The sequence below is a fragment of the Lepidochelys kempii genome, chromosome 7, assembly GCF_965140285.1.
Source record: "Lepidochelys kempii isolate rLepKem1 chromosome 7, rLepKem1.hap1, whole genome shotgun sequence".
NCBI classification, from domain to species: Eukaryota; Metazoa; Chordata; order Testudines; family Cheloniidae; genus Lepidochelys; species Lepidochelys kempii.
The window spans coordinates 102,576,261-102,594,596 of NC_136386.1; the positions used below are offsets into that span (position 1 = coordinate 102,576,261).

The 18,336-nt window shown below is 37.0% G+C and overlaps 2 protein-coding genes across 6 annotated transcripts in view; one reads left to right on the top strand and one right to left on the bottom strand.

Annotated features, from left to right (window-relative positions):
• The window catches only part of DOCK1 (dedicator of cytokinesis 1), a 551,011-nt gene that overhangs the window by 307,933 nt on the left and 224,742 nt on the right, over nucleotides 1-18,336 (bottom strand). The gene's annotated exons all lie outside the window — the stretch shown is intronic.
• INSYN2A (inhibitory synaptic factor 2A) overlaps nucleotides 1-18,336 on the top strand; it is an 81,451-nt gene that overhangs the window by 5,995 nt on the left and 57,120 nt on the right. For all 3 annotated transcript variants that reach the window (XM_073354953.2, XM_073354955.2, XM_073354954.2), the window contains exon 2: nucleotides 15,995-17,192. In XM_073354953.2, coding sequence (XP_073211054.1) covers nucleotides 16,000-17,192 — 1,193 coding nt within the window. In that variant the 5' untranslated portion in view covers nucleotides 15,995-15,999. The remainder of the gene's footprint in view (nucleotides 1-15,994; nucleotides 17,193-18,336) is intronic.

An 18,336-nucleotide genomic window follows, 5' to 3' on the forward strand; every position in this document is an offset into this window, starting at 1 on the left:
TGACATCATACTGTTTGTATTATACTTTCTCCTCCTCTCCTTTTCATTTTCTTATAACTTTCAGGAAGCCAACAGAGCTTATAAATCACTAACGAGAAAAAGTGTGACCAAAGATTCAAAACAGACATTGCTAAGATATATGACAGTTAAAGCCTTAAGCAAGCACATAGAAAATAAAATGCTATTTTTCCAATATGTGTATATAAAAATTAATGTTCAAAGATGTAACACATTATTTTGGTGTCTCAAAACTTCAAAGTGCGTCTCAAGCATCTTTCAGTCTGATGACAAATTGATCGTTTTAAATAAGAACAAACTTTTTCATTTCTGAAAAAAGAAAAATTATTACAGAGGTAATGACATCTGCACAGTTTCACTCAACAAGCAGTCACTTCTGATGTTAAAAGTCTTTGACAGCAGGCTTCAAAATCAAAACTAATCAGTAGTTCAATCATGTGAGACATCTGCATTGAAACAAATCCTAATTGTATATTTTAAAGAAGTAAAACCTTTTGATTTTTTTAAAAAAAAAGTTATACTTTTTCTAACCCAATATAGAGATAGGCCCTTAATAAAAACTCTAGAATTCAGATCCAAATCTTGTGATTGACACTTAACTGTAAAATAGGTTGCACCAAAACGCTGGATTCTCAACTAACCCCAACTTTGGAGCAATATCAATATGAATCTAAACGTTGCCATTCAGCACTGTCTCTCAAGTCCCTCACTGTCTCATCATCACCCAGACCAGACAAGTATTTAAACAGAAAATCATACCCTAGAAATAATTCTGCAAACTGTATGATTTAATTAATCTTTTATCTCTAACTTCAAGATAGAGAATTGCAGAAGCAAACCAGATGCTCCACATTAGAATGATCAGATATTAATATGTCCAAACGTAGATCCATCTTTATTGAGCTATTAAATAGAAATGCACTTATTTTACTTAATTCCATGAAAATCACACAAGATAGCTCTTAATACCAGTAGGCCCCGTCTGCATTGAGAACCATGTTAATGTAACAGTCGAAGCAGAACTCCCATTGAATTGCTTTCCAACATGGTTTGGTTAGGCAGCATGGGAAGGGCCAAATAATGTTAAGAAAAAACTATTTGGGATTAGGTTTTTAGCTAACCTTGAGCACTTTATAAAAAAAACCCCACACCTTTTATCATGGTTTGGGACATTCTATAATGGCTGGATTATTAATATTTGTATTAGTCACCCCCAAGAGCCTCAGTCAGGGCTGAAGCACCATTATGTTAGCCATGATACAAACATATTGGCCCAGATTTTAGAGGTATTTAGACATTGCTCTGCTCTTTTGAAAATGGGACTTAGCCATTTAAGTCACTTAGGTCTTGCGTCACTTAGGTCTTGCAACACTAAGTGAAGCAGTGCCTAAATATCTTTAGAAATCTGGGCATGAGCTCTACCCAAACAACTAAAGAATCTAAGGAGACAAATTACATGAAAGATGTGGGTTGTATGGGGGAAAGGTATGAGAAAGAAGGCAGTCAAATAAATACAATATCAACGTTTGCAATTTTTGTTTCTGTAAATAAAGTGCCAACTAACCCATTGGTTATTTTCTTCCTGACATCCCACCACATGTGAGTGAAAAGATTATGTGCAGAAGAGGGTAGTGATCTTATGAATCAGTTCTAGAAATTTTCTGTGCATAAAAGCCAGCATCAAAGAAAGTACAAAGATGTGTCTGCGAGAAGCTGACAAATGGACAGACAAGACTGGAATCATGACAGCAAAATGCAGAAGACAGGAGATCAGCAGGAACTATGCGTGAATTCAATATGATTAACACACACTGCTCCATTCTGAGCATAGACTAAGGCTAAATTCCCTGCATTTTAAGTGAAACCTGTAAACTTTACATAGCTTTTTATAACTATACAACTTAGTGACAAAGAGGTGTTCAAGACTTCAGTAACATTCCTAGCTTCCTATCTACCAGTGCTGTTTAAACTCAAAAAGCCTTATTAAAAATGACACCAACTGTCTAACTAATGTCTGACCTTGATACCTAGGGCTTTATTCAGGCCATTCCTATTAATACATATGGGAGTTCTCAGCTAAAGTCCTACACAGTTACATAAGCAGAGCACAATTCAAGCCAACAAAAGGAGGAAATTCAGAGTTCTAAGACCTTTAATTAATTTTAATACATTTTTTGTTATCCAAATCGCATATACCCCATCTTAATATAGCCACTAGCTCATTCATTTCAACCTCCTATTTTACATGGTCTTCTTCCATGTTCATAAAACCTGCAAGTTTCAGAGTAGCAGCCGTGTTAGTCTGTATTCGCAAAAAGAAAAGGAGTACTAGTGGCACCTTAGAGACTAACCGATTTATTTGAGCATAAGCTTTCGTGAGCTACAGCTCATTTCATCGGATGCATTTAGTCGAAAATACAGTGAGGAGATTTATATACACACAGAACATGAAAAAATGGGAGTTATCATACACACTGTAAGGAGAGTGATCACTTAAGATGAGCTATTACCAGCAGGAGAGCGGTGGGGAGGGGGGGAAGGAAACCTTTTGTAGTGATAATCAAAGTGGGCCATTTCCAGCAGTTAACAGGAACGTCCGAGTTTTGGAAAGGAAGATGATGTCTGTCTGTATCTGTACGGACGTTCCTGTTAACTGCTGGAAATGGTCCACCTTGATTATCACTACAAAAGGTCCCCCCCCCCCCCCCGCTGGTAATAGCTCATCTTAAGTGATCACTCTCCTTACAGTGTGTATGAGAACACCCATTTTTTCATATTCTGTGTGTATATAAATCTCCTCACTGTATTTTCCACTGAATGCATCCGATGAAGTGAGCTGTAGCTCACGAAAGCTTATGCTCAAATAAATCGGTTAGTCTCTAAGGTGTCACTAGTACTCCTTTTCTTTTTATAAAACCTGCAAGCAATTCCTACTGTATGTCTACTCACCTCTGCACTTTATCTGCCAGTTTAACTCTGGCCTCTTCTTTTACTCTCCACACAATCCTTCCCAATCTTGGTTCAAGAACCTTCTCCTCTGCAAATCATGTGAGCTGGAACAAATCTTCGTGTATCTGTGTGTCCCATTAACTGCCCATCTTATTTCAAATTTGATATGACAATATTGTATTCCTCTTGTCTATACATGTGAGTCGTGCTCTCCCTTTGCTATTATTTACCTAAGAAGCATCTTGAGAAACAGCTTTTATCAAAGATGCTTCACAACAAAGATGTCCCGTAACATTTTACTGTATTGTAATACACTTTGGTACAACAGCTAAAAAGTATTTTCTCTACCGATTTTGTTTTTTTCCATTTAGCTAACATTGATTTTTTGTACTGTCTCTCCAGTGTGTTGCAGAAGCTAGTTTTGCTTACTTCTCTTTTTCTTGCAGTAGCATCACTAAGCACAAATATGCACAGGACTTACAATACTTTTTGTTAGTTAACAGCTACTGCAGAGCCAGCACAGGAAACAACTGAGGACAAAAACTGCTTACATACAAGTTCTTTCTTTCTTAAGTGAATATTGCTTTCCTTTTATTTTCTGGTGACCGGTAAAGTTTGGAGCGCAGACAGAGATATCTACAATCCTGAAGTCATTCATCAAATAATATTCTATTAAAGACATGTTAGATTCGGGACCTAAATTATCTGCCTGCATTATTTAGCACTACATCTACACATGCTTATCTCATGACCTTATGTCTGTTATTACAAATGGCTTTTGAACAGCATCATATCATACAATACATAATGATAATCATTATCCAAACAGAATGAGGTGATGATATTTGGATGCCTTAACTCTGGCACTGACCTCAGGACAGTCATCAATGCCTTTGTCACCTCCTACTTGCAGTGGGCTCTAATGAAGGTGACAAATTCAGCGAGTCTTGAATCTGACTTTGACAATTTGTCAAAGGCTACCCGTGAAGGACAGTTCGAAGCTTCAGTAGCATAAGCGGTGTAGTTCACAAAAGCTTATGCTCAAATAAATTTGTTCGTCTCTAAGGTGCTACTCATATTATAAAAATTCTGATTAACATGTTGCCATTAGAAACTCAAATGGCTCCATTTATGTTTGATGGGTCAAAAGAACCTCAAATTTGAGTGTCCAGTAACTGGAATGGTTTTTCATTTTTTTTATTTGACTACTAGTTAAAAAATTCAAATTGTAAGCTGTAAATGCTGAGTTATGTCAGTTCCTCTCCTGTAAGTTACATTGTTGTTTAGTATGAATTTAAAATTGTTCATAGTAGGCAGCAATACTCTCAGTATCGGGACGCATCATGAAAACATCAAACTACTACCACAAGACAATGCTTTTGTTTAGACACAGCAAAAGCTTATTGGTAAATATGAGTCCATACCAGGTGCTAAAGGCCTGTGGACTCCAGATCTGAGAAACCCTAGAAAGAGCGAGATATGGGGACTTTGTATTGAGGGTCTGTCAACAAGAACAGCTCATCTTATGTTTGATCTTAGCTGTTATTGTAGGTAGACAGTAAGATAACCAGATCTACATAGACAAAAACCAAAACCTGAATTTCACCTTGGAGTTGATGGGAAGCCCCTCCAATACACTGAGCACATGTGTAATGCATTAAGGCCAAAGTTTTCTATTAAACAAGCAGATCATCTCATGCTACTGAAGCTTCGAACTGTCCTTCACGGGTAGCCTTTGACAAATTGTCAAAGTCAGATTCAAGACTCACTGAATTTGTCACCTTCATTAGAGCCCACTGCAAGTAGGAGGTGACAAAGGCATTGATGACTGTCCTGAGGTCAGTGCCAGAGTTAAGGCATCCAAATATCATCACCTCATTCTGTTTGGATAATGATTATCATTATACCGTAGCTCATAATGATTATCATTATCATTACACCGTAGCTCACGAAAGCTTATGCTCAAATAAATTTGTTTCTAAGGTGCCACAAGTCCTCTTTTTCTTTTTGCGGATACAGACTAAGACAGCTGCTACTCTGAAACCTATAATATGAGTATTAGATATAACCTTGACAGACTGAATAGCTATATGGATTACACTGCAGACAATTCTGGTAAAATTTAACTGATAATTTCCATGCTATCAATAAGGTACAGTGCACAGTAGAAAAATACGCAAAACTTTTATTATTTTTTCCATCCGTATCCTTAATCCCAGCAATGTTTGACAGTAATAACTACTCCATGAATAATATAAATTGACATGGAACTTCCTTTGACATTGTATTTGTTCCAGTGTCAAGTATATAGTTATTAATTTGGACGTCAGGGGGTCTATTCACCTCTTGATGCAAATGCCTAACTCCTAGTGTTAACATTGGTTACACAACCATTAAGGGAAAATAAACCCATACTATACAGAATTTGATGAAAATAAATAGGATTATATTTAATCTTGTGCATATAATGCAGTATATAGGATGTAATGAAGAAATACCATTAGAGACTGTGGCAGCATGCAGAATATCTCTTTTTCAGTCTTCCAGAAGATAAGTTTGACAACGTGTTTATCCAGTGGATTATTTTAAGGAATATTTGCAAACTTTTATTTTTCAATATACTGCTGTTTTTGCTCCAGCACTGTTCTATCAAAGTATACATATATCATGAATTTTTTGTGTGCATTCACCCCTAGAGCTAATCTTAACTATCTAAAAAAGCACAGTTTAATAAAAACAAGAGAAACACTTACAGTAACAACACTTGTTCTTTTTTGTATGTGATGCAATTGTACATGCTTTGCTACTCTACCTATAAGAAGAGAAGGCAACCAGAAGCCACAGCCTCAGGCAGAAACCTTCACATTTTTCAGCCAGTGAAGAAGCAGTATGTTCACATGAGTTGTCATAAATTATCATAGTAACTATGGTGGTGCTAGGTCTAAACTCTGAACACATCAAATTTAGTGATTTTACTAGTAACTGTCACAACAGTGCTGAATCTACAGTAGTTTAGAACACATTCAAAACAATATACGCTACAGCTATTGTCTACAGAAGGACAATAGCAACTTTAAAAACAAAGTATCACCTTAGGCTCACAGTGGCATTGCTCTGACTTCTTGCAGTAATACACATGCATCAAGAGAGGAGAGGTACATGGCTAGAGCAGTTTGCATTTACGTTGGTGAAAAGAGGGATCCATAAAAGATTAAGAAGAAGAAATAACTTTGATAAAAGATGAATAAGGAAGTCCAACACACTGAGCAAAGTAGAAGTCTAAAATCAAATGCATGAGGTCTCCAAAACAGATTTCTTAAAAAGTTTAATTTGGCAGTTACTGTCATTGTTAGCTCCATTATTCTAGGTGAGAACTATAATCAAGAGTTAAGTGAGCGGTGTACACAACTGACACCTTTTTAAACTCTGTGTAATATCAGCTGTGTTTTTTTACTTTTTAACCACAAAATCTAAACATCTAAAAGCACTTGATTATGATTGGAAATCAAACTCTAGTAGTGTGCGTGCATTTTAAAACTCAATGAAAAAGGCCTCTTACACAGGAAAAGGTTCCATAAATAATTGGCAAAGATAATTAGTATCAGCAAGGAAAATTGTCCAGAACAGTTTTGCTTGCATACCAGTAACCCTCAGTTCCATATTCAGGAGATGAGTCTCCTGATTTTTAAAGTTTTTCTGATACTAATTCAGACAGTTTACTAACAATTAAGTACCTATATCAGGACTGAAAAAAAAATCTAAATATGTTTACTGGAAGACCATAATGCATGAAATTGGTAGAAAAAGTTATATAGTATTTTGTAAGCACAAATTCAAGGCACTTTAGTAAGTGTAGTAGCCATGTGGTATTTAGAATGAAGAGAGATTTTGGCTGCCATGTTGGATTCGTTCATAGAAAGTAAATCCATGGGTTGCTTCAGAAGCTTTGTTTCAACTGAAGAAGCCTATTGTACACTCCCTGTTCTTACATGAAAACTCCTGGAGGAGGAGACAGGACACATGGATATTCATACATTTTGAAGTAAAACATGCTTTTCTCATTAAACCATGTGATATTACTTAGATTTATCAAACGCCGCACAGGAGATTTCTTGCGAAAGGTAAACCTATGGTATATTAGTCTAAAGGGATCACATACCACTGACTCCGTCTTTGCTTTCTTGTGGTGAAAGCAAATCTTGTGCATAGTGGTGAATTTCACCCTAGGGTATCAAATATAATCAGAATCCCTTGGTATGTGCATATAACGTTAGAGTTGTTATTCATGTTGTCTTTCTATGTTGTGTGAAACTATACCATCTGTGCAAAAAGAAAAGGAGTACTTGTGGCACCTTAGAGACTAACCAATTTATTTGAGCATGAGCTTTCGTGAGCTACAGCTCACTTCATCGGATGCATACCGTGGAAACTGCAGTAGACATTATATACACATAGAGACCATGAAACAATACCCCCTCCCACCCCACTGTCCTGCTGGTAATAGCTTATCTAAAGTGATCATCAAGTTGGGCCATTTCCAGCACAAATCCATCTGTGAATTTACATCTTAAGCTGTTATTGAAATACAAGATGAAGTTAAAATATCTTTCATTAAACATACTTTTTGTAATAAAGTTTTACTTTACATATATGTTTCTACAGAATATAATTCAATTTTAAATTAGAGTTTGGTGTCACTTTCAGACTACAAGATTGTTTTTTCTCTTCACTAACAAATCAATATTTTATAAAACTGCAGTAATGTAATGTATGTTGTAACATAGATGGTGACTTCCCTAATCTTTGGATCAAGGCCCTGATCCTGAAAAGACTTATACACATGTTTAACTTTACATATTGATTTTAATGGGACTCATCAGCATGCATCTATTTTTGCAGGACTGGGGCTCAAATCATATCGGATAGGAACCTTTGCTGGATTTGTAAATGCCAGTACTGAAAACTGGATGGTGAGAAATCTGGATTGTTATCTGGGGATGAAGAATAGTAGGGGGAAAGAAGTATCCAGTTTAATAAAACATGCCACAGAACACCTGAAACAATGTAAAAGTTAACAGCTACTGTGACTTTCCATAAAGACTCTCAGTACTTTTGACATCACATTTTGATAGAATACTTCCAGATTCAGACAGAAAGTGAAGCCTTTTAGTCATAATCAACCTTAAACAACAAAAACAAAGAAATCAAGGATTAGGGTTTAGCATCTAGAAAAATAAGCTCTCTGATCCCTTTAATATTTAACTTGGCAAATCATGTCATTCAATCAGTTAATCTCTTCAAATGTAGCTAGAGCACAAGATGCTATAATGCAGTATCTAACATGGACGTCTGCAAACTGAACTTCTGCAGTATTTATGCATATTGCTGAACTCCATCTCAGTAGTTTTTTTAAGTTTCTGGAAGAGGGATCAGTTCATTCTATGTGGTACAGTCACTTATTTTATATAATTGAATGTTTATTTCACCTTTTGTCTTGTATCTCAAAAAACTCTACAGAGTTAAGTAATGTTAGCAGAATTACAGAGAAATAACATAGGCAAGGGAGTTAAGTTGTATTTAGGGCTCTACCAAATTCATGGTCCATTTTGGTCAATTTCACAGTCATAGAATTTAAAAAATCGTGAATTTAATGATGTCAGCTATTTAAATCTGAAATTTCAGGGTGTTGTAATTGTAGGGGTCCTGACCCAAAAAGGAGTTGTTGTTGGGGGGGGGATCCCGCAAGGTTATTGTAGCGGGGTTGCAGTACTGCTGCCCTTACTTCCGCAATGCTGCTGGTGGCCGCGCTGCCTTCAGAGCTGGGTGGCCCGAGAGTAGTGGCTGCTGGCCGGGAGCCCAACACCGAAGGCAGAGCCACCACCAGCAGCAGCACAGACGTAAGGATGGCAGGAGATGGTATTGTCACCCTTATGTCTGTGCTGCTGCCTTCAGAGCTGGGCCGTCGGTCAGCAGCCGCCACTCTCTGGCCACCCACCTCTCAAGGCAGCAGCACAGAAGTAAGGTGGCATGGTATGGAATTGCCACCCTTCTGTGCTGCTGCTGGCAGGGCGCTGCCTTCAGAGCTGGGTGCCCAGCCAACAGCTGCCGCTCTGCGGCCACCCAGCTCTGAAGGCAGCACAGAAGTAAGGGTGGCAATACGGCAACTTTCCTAAAATAAACTTGCAACCCCCCACAATCCCCTTTTGGGTCAGGACACCCAGTCTGAGAAATAGTGGCCTCCCCTGTGAAATCTGTATAGTACAGAGCAAAAGCCCACAAAAGACCATATTTCATGGTCCGTGACGCATTTTTCATGGCCGTGAATTTGGTAGGGCCCTAGATATATTACAGTTTCCCATATTCAATTGGCCTGTCCAGGGGCACAGATTTAGGGGCACAATCTGGCAAGGCACCTGCTCCTGCTCCCACTTACATCAATGTGAGTTTTGACATTGACTTCTGTGGGAGCAGAGCAGGCCTGTGGGCCTCCCTCTCATAATAAGTAAGGAAAGTCTTCTGCAAAACTGCTCATTCAGGTTTTCAAGTACAGATGAACTGTTTACCCACAACTTTGCATTAGGTTTTAGTCTTCATAGTAGTGCCTGGCTAAGTAGAGCATATGTTTCCAGTCCCTTGGTGAAAACAGTACACACACACACAAAAGTACAGTTTAAATCCTTAATAATTTTACTGTGCATCAACTGTTTTGTTGAGCAGTCTGTCAGCAGATATGCATGTGCAATTCTCACTGAACACAACAGAAATTAAATAAGGCCAAGAATTTGCAGTTACCCTTTTTCGTTGCAATCACCCCGATCACAGATATCTAGAAAATTATTAGTTCAAGCTACTACTGGAAATAAAAGTCTCTCTAGCTGAATTACTCAGGCTAATGCAATTGGAAAAGGGAGACAGCCATTTTTGAAGTATCAATTTACTGGCTATTAAAGCCACACTTAAAATTAACTGCATCACAGAATATACTATATCATTTATCTTATCTCCATTTTGTAGAGTATTATCAGATTCCTGGGTACATCTGTATTAAGAACAGTATTAATTCTGTCGATTACCTCATTCCAAAATAACCTAACGTTCTGGCATTCCTAAAGCATATGGGACAAAGCAGTGGCTCAATTAATCTGAAAACTGAGCCAGGATTTTCAATCCAGAGGTGTACTAACAAAACCTCACGCCAATTCTGTTAAATCTATCAGTTGCTAGCATATTCTAATGCTAAATAGCAAAGTCACTGAAAAACTCAGCATTCATATACTTCAGTTTCTAGTACCTTTTCTAATAACTTTTCATTCTGAGACTTTCAGGGCTGAACGCTGAACACTGAGTTTTGTTAAAATTGTTTTTATCCTGGATGCCTGTGCCCTTCTTTAAGGCATAATCATTCAGTGTTTGCATATGCAAAATGCATATGCATATGAAAATGCAGCATATTCCATAGCTGATTAAATTTCATAGTTTAGTTTTTATCCAGTGGTGCAGCAGGTTACAGAATTGAAAGCACACAGACAAAGGATTTATTTCATAAGTGTATTCACTTGAATTTACTGTTAGGGTCACTGGTTTAACAGATTGCCATGGAAAACTGATTTCCCATAGTTTTGAACATCTCAATAACTGGCTACCCGACAGGTTTCAAAATGTAATCATAAATGGGGAATCATCATCAAGCAAGTGTGTTTCCAGTGGAATCCCAGAAGGATAAATTCTTGGCTTACACTATTTAACATTTTTAATCCATGACTGAAAGAAAACAAAATCATTACTGGTAAAGTTTGAAGATGACACAATGACTGGGGGAATGGTAACTAATAAGAGGACAGGTCAGTGATACAGAGCAATGTGGATCACTTGGTAAGCTGGATGCAAACAAACTATACATTTTCCATACAGTCAGATAAAAAGTCATATCTACGAATAAAACATCACTGGGAAGCAGTGACTCTGAGAAGCACACATGGATCATGGTAGATAACCAGTTGAACATGAGCTCCTAGTGAGACATTGGGACCAGACGGGCTAATACAGTATTTGGATGTATAAATGGGAATCTCAAGTAGGACTAGGGAGGTGATTATTTTTCTGTTTGGCACTAGTGTGACTAGTTCAGGAATACTGTGTTCAGTTTTGCGTTTCTCAATTCACAAAGGATGTTGATAAATTGGTGCAAGTCAGAAGAGCCACTAGAATGATTAAAGGATTGGAAAACATCCCTTATAGCAATAGACTCAAGGATCTCAATCTATTTGGCTTAACTAAGAGAAAGTTAAGGCATGACTTGATAATAGTGTATAAGTATCTAGGTACAAAAATTTGATAATGGGCTCTTCAGTCAAGAAGACAAAGGGGATGACAAGATCCAATGGCTGGAAATTGAAGCTAGACAAATTCAAACTGGAAATATGGCATACATTTTAAAAAGTGAAGGTAAAACTATTCCGTTATGCTGGATTTTCCATCACTGGAAATTTTAAAATCAAGATTGGTTGTTTTTCTAAAAAGATATGCTCTAGTTCAAATAGGAATTAACTCAGGGAAGTTCTATGGCCTGTGTCAAACAGGTGGTCAGAGTGGATGATTACAATTGTCCCCCTTGGTTTTATAATCTATGAATAAGCAATAGGAGGATAAAAATGTAATTGATTATACTAGCCTACATTTTTGACCTACTTCAATGAAGTCTATTTCAGGTTTGTCTGTTCTCTCCAAGTTGGCTGGTCTCCATGTTGTATTTTACCCAGCTTTACATAACTTAACTACCAGCATTCTGAAAACCCATCTTTAGCTCAAATTTTTATTTTTGGTAGCTATGAAACAGATGGCATTCAGTATACAGAACCCATGTAACAGAAATAGGCACCAATCCAATGCAACAGTTATAGATGAATATGAATTAAAATAAAACTGAAAATGGCAAGTATAGTATACTAACATTTTCTCGCATAACAAACATGGCTGACATTTTTTGATATTCTTTACTGCTACAAGACTGACAGTCATGTGTGCCTCATTAATAAACTATTTGCTCTGAGTCCCTACCTGGTTCTCAGTAGAATGCACAAGGTGAAATGAATGGGAGTTTTTCCCATTGACATCAGTGAGGTGAGATTTCACCCGAATCCCAGTTAGACTCATAGACTTTAAGGCCAGAAGGGACCATCATGATCATCTAGTCTGACCTCCTGCATGTTGTTGGCCACAGAACCTCACCCACCCACTCCTGTAATAGACCTCTAACCTCTGGCTGAATTGCTGAAGTCCTCAAATCATGATTTAAAAACTTCAACTTACAGAGAATCCACCATTTACATTAGTTTAAATCTGCAAATGACCCAAGGTCCCCAAGGTCTCTGCCAATCTGACCCCTAGAAAAATTCCTTCCTGATCCCAAATATGGCGATCAGTTAGATCCTAAGCCCGAAAGACCCAGCAGCCAGAGACGTGGGAAAATATTCTCTGTAATAACTCAGAGCCCTAATTCTCCTAACTTACCCCTTTCCTACGGTTTGGCTTTATTGATCACTCACTGCATGAAACTCACCTATGTTTCTTCTCTAGGCTTGGCTGCCCCTAGTGTTTTCTTCCAGGAGTTCCTCTACCCTAGATCCCTGTTAGCACTGCATAGAGGGCTACTGCTATCTTTTTATATTTAGTGTTGAGTTAAGAAGTGCACCTTTCACAGTGAATCAGCAGAAATTCAGCAGCTTTATGCAGCATACTAGTATCTTTCAAAGTGATGTGTCAACAGATGAGCCTCTTATTATTTTAATTGTATTACAAGGCCTCATTATTTTAATATTGAGCCTGAAAAACTAATACATGGGCAGAAAAATCTTTTGTGACCATTTTAATGTTTTGATTCTGCTTCTGTGTCTCTCCCCCACACTCAGTTTGAACATTTTCCTTGCAGGCTCATGCAGAAAATATTTCCCTTTTTACAGTAACTCTACTTCACCCACAGCCACCTGGAGGCAATGGTAATAAATATAGATTAGACTAGACATAATATGCTTTGGCGTCTAGAAAGTCTTATTTCAGGTGTTCGCTAATGATTGATTAGATCTACAGAACTTAGGGACACAGTTCACTACAATTAATGGCAGGTGTGCACGAGATTTTCAGAAGCAGCCAAATGGTTAAGAAGCACAAGTTATTGAATTTCAATGGGATTTGTGCTCCTAAACCACTTTGCTGTTTTTGAAAATTCCATCCTAAATCTAAATATCCTCAGTGGCTCTGAAAAAAATCAACCTTAGTAGGATATTCAAATCCAACTAATGTTCCAGTATTGCATCGAGCTCATTGAACTGTTAAATTTTGCTGCCTCTTGGTGTCAAGCTTTATCCCCACAGGGAGAGAAAGAGAGAGAGAGATGATAGGATTTAGGGAACATCTAACCAACAAAAGGTGGTGCTAGCCCATTCTGAAGTCCATGCCGCTACATCTTCACTGATATTATTACAGGGGCTAGCTAGATTAAAGCTACTGGAGGCATGCCCACCAGAGCTGCAATCATACCTTCATATGCTCTGGAGACGACATATCTTAGAGAGGAGAAAGAAGAATCTGTATTCTGCCCTGTTCATAGGCAGCTCACAAAAATGGCTTCAAAGTGGTAAGGGGTGAACAGCAGTGATCCAACAACTAACACAAGCAAAAAACAAACAAACAAGGGTTTAAAAAGGAATATGCCCCGAAAATAGATATTTCTGCATGTTCAATACGTTACCTGAATTCCAGCAGTTAACAGTTGAGGAAATACTAAATATTACAGATGACAAAGACAATTTCAAGTTAAGGCTGAAATTGTCAATGTCACATTTCCTTCTGTTGGCTTGGCAATGCAAGAGTATTAAATCAGTGTTAAGTGGTGTATTGTATAATACCTCTTTGCAAGTGTGATGGACCCATGTCTCCGAAAGAACTCATGAAGATATCATCCATTATGATAAGTGGAAATGTGTGTTGTGGGCATTCGGGTACATTTAAGAAGTGTGACATAACTTGGCATTCCTGGGTAGTAAGGGTTTGCATTGAAGGATATCATACTTAAACACTGTTTTTTTCTTTATGAAATCTAAATATAAGATACTACTATTCTTTGATTACTGTACGAACCTAATATAAAGTTTTAGCTGGATTTTCTTTACATTTTATCCTAATTATATATGTTTATATTTCAAAGGCTTTCATAATGCTGAATTAGTACCATCGTAATCATGTAATGACAACATTTCTGGTGGTTTGAGAAGGTGGATGGGAATACGGACTCCTGGGTGCTATTCCAGCCTGCCATAAGGACTCTTGGATTCACTTCTTAACTTTATCATTGGCTTGCTTTGTGACCTTGGGGACATCACTACCTGCGTGCCTCCGTTTCCCCATCTATACAATGGGAATAATAATATTATCTTCCTCGGAGTGTAAGGAGGCTTTAATGATGTTTGTAAAGCATGTTGAGATTACAGATAAAAGACACTATAAGTAGAAATCTTTCCATGGCAACAGACTGAAATGAAGGATTATGACTTCATTGCAGGATCTAGCAAAAAAGATTGCGAGGGATAGAAATCTCATTCAAGTATAAATGCTTAAAAATGGCAGGGAATACAATGAAAAAGGATTAGCCATGTAAACAGCTTTTTACATAAAATACTATTTTCCCCATGTTTGCCTCAGCATGCAAGTCTTGCTGCAATACCTAGACTTTTTTTTAATACTTTTTATGAAGCCTAAAAAACTTCAGCTCATTTATCATAACAGAGTCCTACTGAATGCGGGGGTGACGGATGGGAGGGACACACCATCAATGAAAGACACTAACTGTTTGCTGGTGTAAATATACACAAATTCACTGACTTCAATTGACTCTGTGAATTTATGCCAACAGAGAATTTGGCCCAAATATAATTTCTTACTTCAGCAATCATGTAAATTTTTTGCACGCACATAAAACTGCCGTGAAGCAGCATAATAAATCCAGGTATTCCCCAATGGCATTCCTAGTGTGAAATAATCAGCCCCTTGTATCTTAGCTAGACTTAATAATTGAGCATAGGATGAAAACTGAATGCTCAAAAAACAGAGCTCCATATTTTACTATTTCTTTAAGACAGAATTTTTCGGTTTTAACTGTCGGATACTGTAAACAATAACAGGCTTACTGAACAAAAAAGTTACTAAAGAAAAGATTTTTTTTTAAATGGTGATAACTGGTTTTCTGTCTTTAAGACTAAAAAAGTTCAGATGAATCCATTAACATAGAAGTAATAACAAGAATGCCCTTCACCATAATCATTGTACTTGCTTGAAAAAAAACTATCAATATGTTTTAAAAATCTGGATGTCTTCTCAAGCAGAGCAACATGTTCCAAATATTTAATCTGCCCATATGATCTAACATACAAACAAAACCTATTAAGCTCTATACCCACTGCACAATTACTAATCCTTTCAAATGTTCTGATCTTAGATACATAAATACACTTCTACCCTTGAACTACAAAAGCTGGATTTTATAGCCAGGGATCTAAAGACAATTGTTCTTTAAGTCTAATCAGAAATTAATTATGCAATGTTCAAAAAATTAGTAGAGCCAAAACTGAACTCAATTATAATAATGGGAGGACTACATAGTATTCTTAGAACTTTAAAATTTCAGGTCTTTTGCAAGAAAGAAGTGTCTTTCACAGAAACCTAGCGCTGTTCATTGACAGTCACCCTGCCCGTAAGTGTTTTCAACTTTTGGATTGTGTGAAATGCTGATGAAAATAAAACATTTATTATAGAGAAATACATAATTATCCTAAAAGCAGTAAGGTATAGAACAAAGGAAGTAAAACTTCGCAAGCGACCATGAGGATCTAGTTTTCCCCACACATACTGTTTTTCACAAACATAAAAGGGGACTACTTAAAAATACAGGATATTTTCTAGAAGTTTATAATATTTGAATTAAGGAAACATTTCTGTTTTAATAAAAGACTTCTTAAACTGTTTTTAAATACAGGCATCATGGTGAGTAAGGAACCCAGCAAATGCTTACTCACAACCTCTGAAAGTGAAGTTGAGCCAGCCGCTTCACTTGCTTTGGAGATTAAATATGCATTGGATCCCAACCGACAGATTAAGAAAAGAAACAAAGCCCTTCAGGTGAGATTTAAAGATATCTGCGAGGCCCAGAATGAACAAAGGGACAAACAACTATCTTCAGTACAGCATGCAGACACAAGAGAAACAAAGCCCATCTCTTATAAAGCAGCTTATCGTAAATATATGACAGTGCCTGCACGAAGGTCAATACCTAATGTTACTAAGAGCACAGGAGTTCAGACCTCACCAGATCTTAAAAAGTGTTACCAGACATTCCCTTTGGACCGCAAAAAAGGGAATATTATTAAAAGCGTCTCAGCTGTTGACACCTTTAAGAGTCAAAACAATGGATTTTTAATAGATATTAAGGATGAAGATAGTAAAAACTCAGGGGAGGCTGCTCATTGTAGCAAGGTCAGTGACCTAAAGACAGCAGAGTTTATTTCCCATATTAATGAACGCATGAATGCGGTAGATCAGCCTTCTAGTGACAACTGTTCAGAGGCATGTAAAAGCACTGATTTGCACAGCTGTACTAAAGAACCTCCTTCTCTTCAAAACTCAGCAGACTCTACTTCACAAGAGCCTGATTACCAGCTGCATGATAATGCAAAACATGATACAGTGCCACCGGATAATGAAGAATCTAATCAATCAGCACATGGGAAAGTGTTTAAGACGGAAGTAGGTACAATTTATTTACCTGCATCCAGTTCACATGCCACACAGCCTGACCCGCAAAACTCTGCAGCAGAGACTGAATGGTCACTATGCCCAGCAACAGATGAGGAAAGAAAGAGAACTGTGCATCTTAATGGTCTGCAATCCCAGTCAGTAAACGCTCAGGCCTGCTCAACACAGGCACAGTGCCAATCAGCCGAATGTAACGAACAGACCCTTCAGATAAATGTTTCACCTATGGAAGAAGACCAGCCTTGTCAGACAGCAGTTGCTGTGAGTGAAGAATGCCAACAAATTGTGCCTCACACAGACGTGGTAGACTTGAAAGCACAGCTTCAGATGATGGAGAATTTGATCAGCTCAAGCCAGGAAACCATAAAAGTGCTCTTGGGTGTCATTCAGGAGTTAGAAAAAGGAGAAGCTCATAGAGAAGGGTAAGTATAAACCAAACTGTTTTTAAAAGCTTTCTTAATATGTACTGTCATTTAAATTTGCTAATTTAATCTACACAAGAAGCATAAATCTTAAGTGAATTCCAGTACTGAACTAGTGTCATATCTTTCATACGTACTAAATGTTTTTGCTTTAGAAATATGTCCTAGGTTAACTACATAGACGCCTTTAAAAATGGGTCTTATTTATTTATATTCCTTAAGTTGAATATTTAGTTGATTCATCTTTCTCGCTATATGTATTTTTGTGAAGGAATTGAATCTATTAGTCTGAGGATTAGTGCCTGAAATGACAATGAAGCTATTTCACTTTTTCTAATATGCACATAACAAACTACCTTTCAGAATATGCATTATTCAGTATGCTTTTTATATCAACAATTTGTATGAACAATAATTCTCTGTATGGCACTAAAAATTAGAAGAAAAGCCTCATTCTATAATAGATTTATCTTTTAAGATTAAGGGATATTAATACAACTCTGAACAATCTCATTAACTGCATGAGAATCTTGATTGTTTTATTCTTTAAACTTCAGAGTTTTTAACCTTATTTGTATTACTTCAGATATTTAATATAAAGGAAAAATTTGAATAGCAAGTCTTCTACACAATGCTGATACTGTCCAAAATATGCAAAATCTTTCATCACAGCCAAAGGAAAAATTATTTTGTAATTATTTCTTTTCTTCCGTAAGCTTACACATTTTCTACAAGTAGTATTACTTTTGCATGAGTGCAAGTGATAGTTATTTAACCAGATACAGATAAATTAGTCTGTATCTGATAATTGCAACCCTTGGGTGCTTTTGGTGTCCCATGTACATTATCTTCATTTAATACTATAAGGATTCATTGTCGTCATTTGTTAGTTTTTACTCAATGGCTGCATTTCAGAAGAAACCCTTTTCTAACAGTTACTCACACATTTTTAAACTCTTCTATACTATACAAGGTTTTAAATTTAACAACACACACACACACTCAGTTTTTCCCTCTCAAAGAAACATTAGACCTTTTCATCGTGTTTGGAGTAGATTGTATTAGTCACCAAAACAGTAGACTGAAGACTTACACTTTAATTTGTTGATTATTAAGGCACTAGAGAATGTTTTGTCAATCCTTA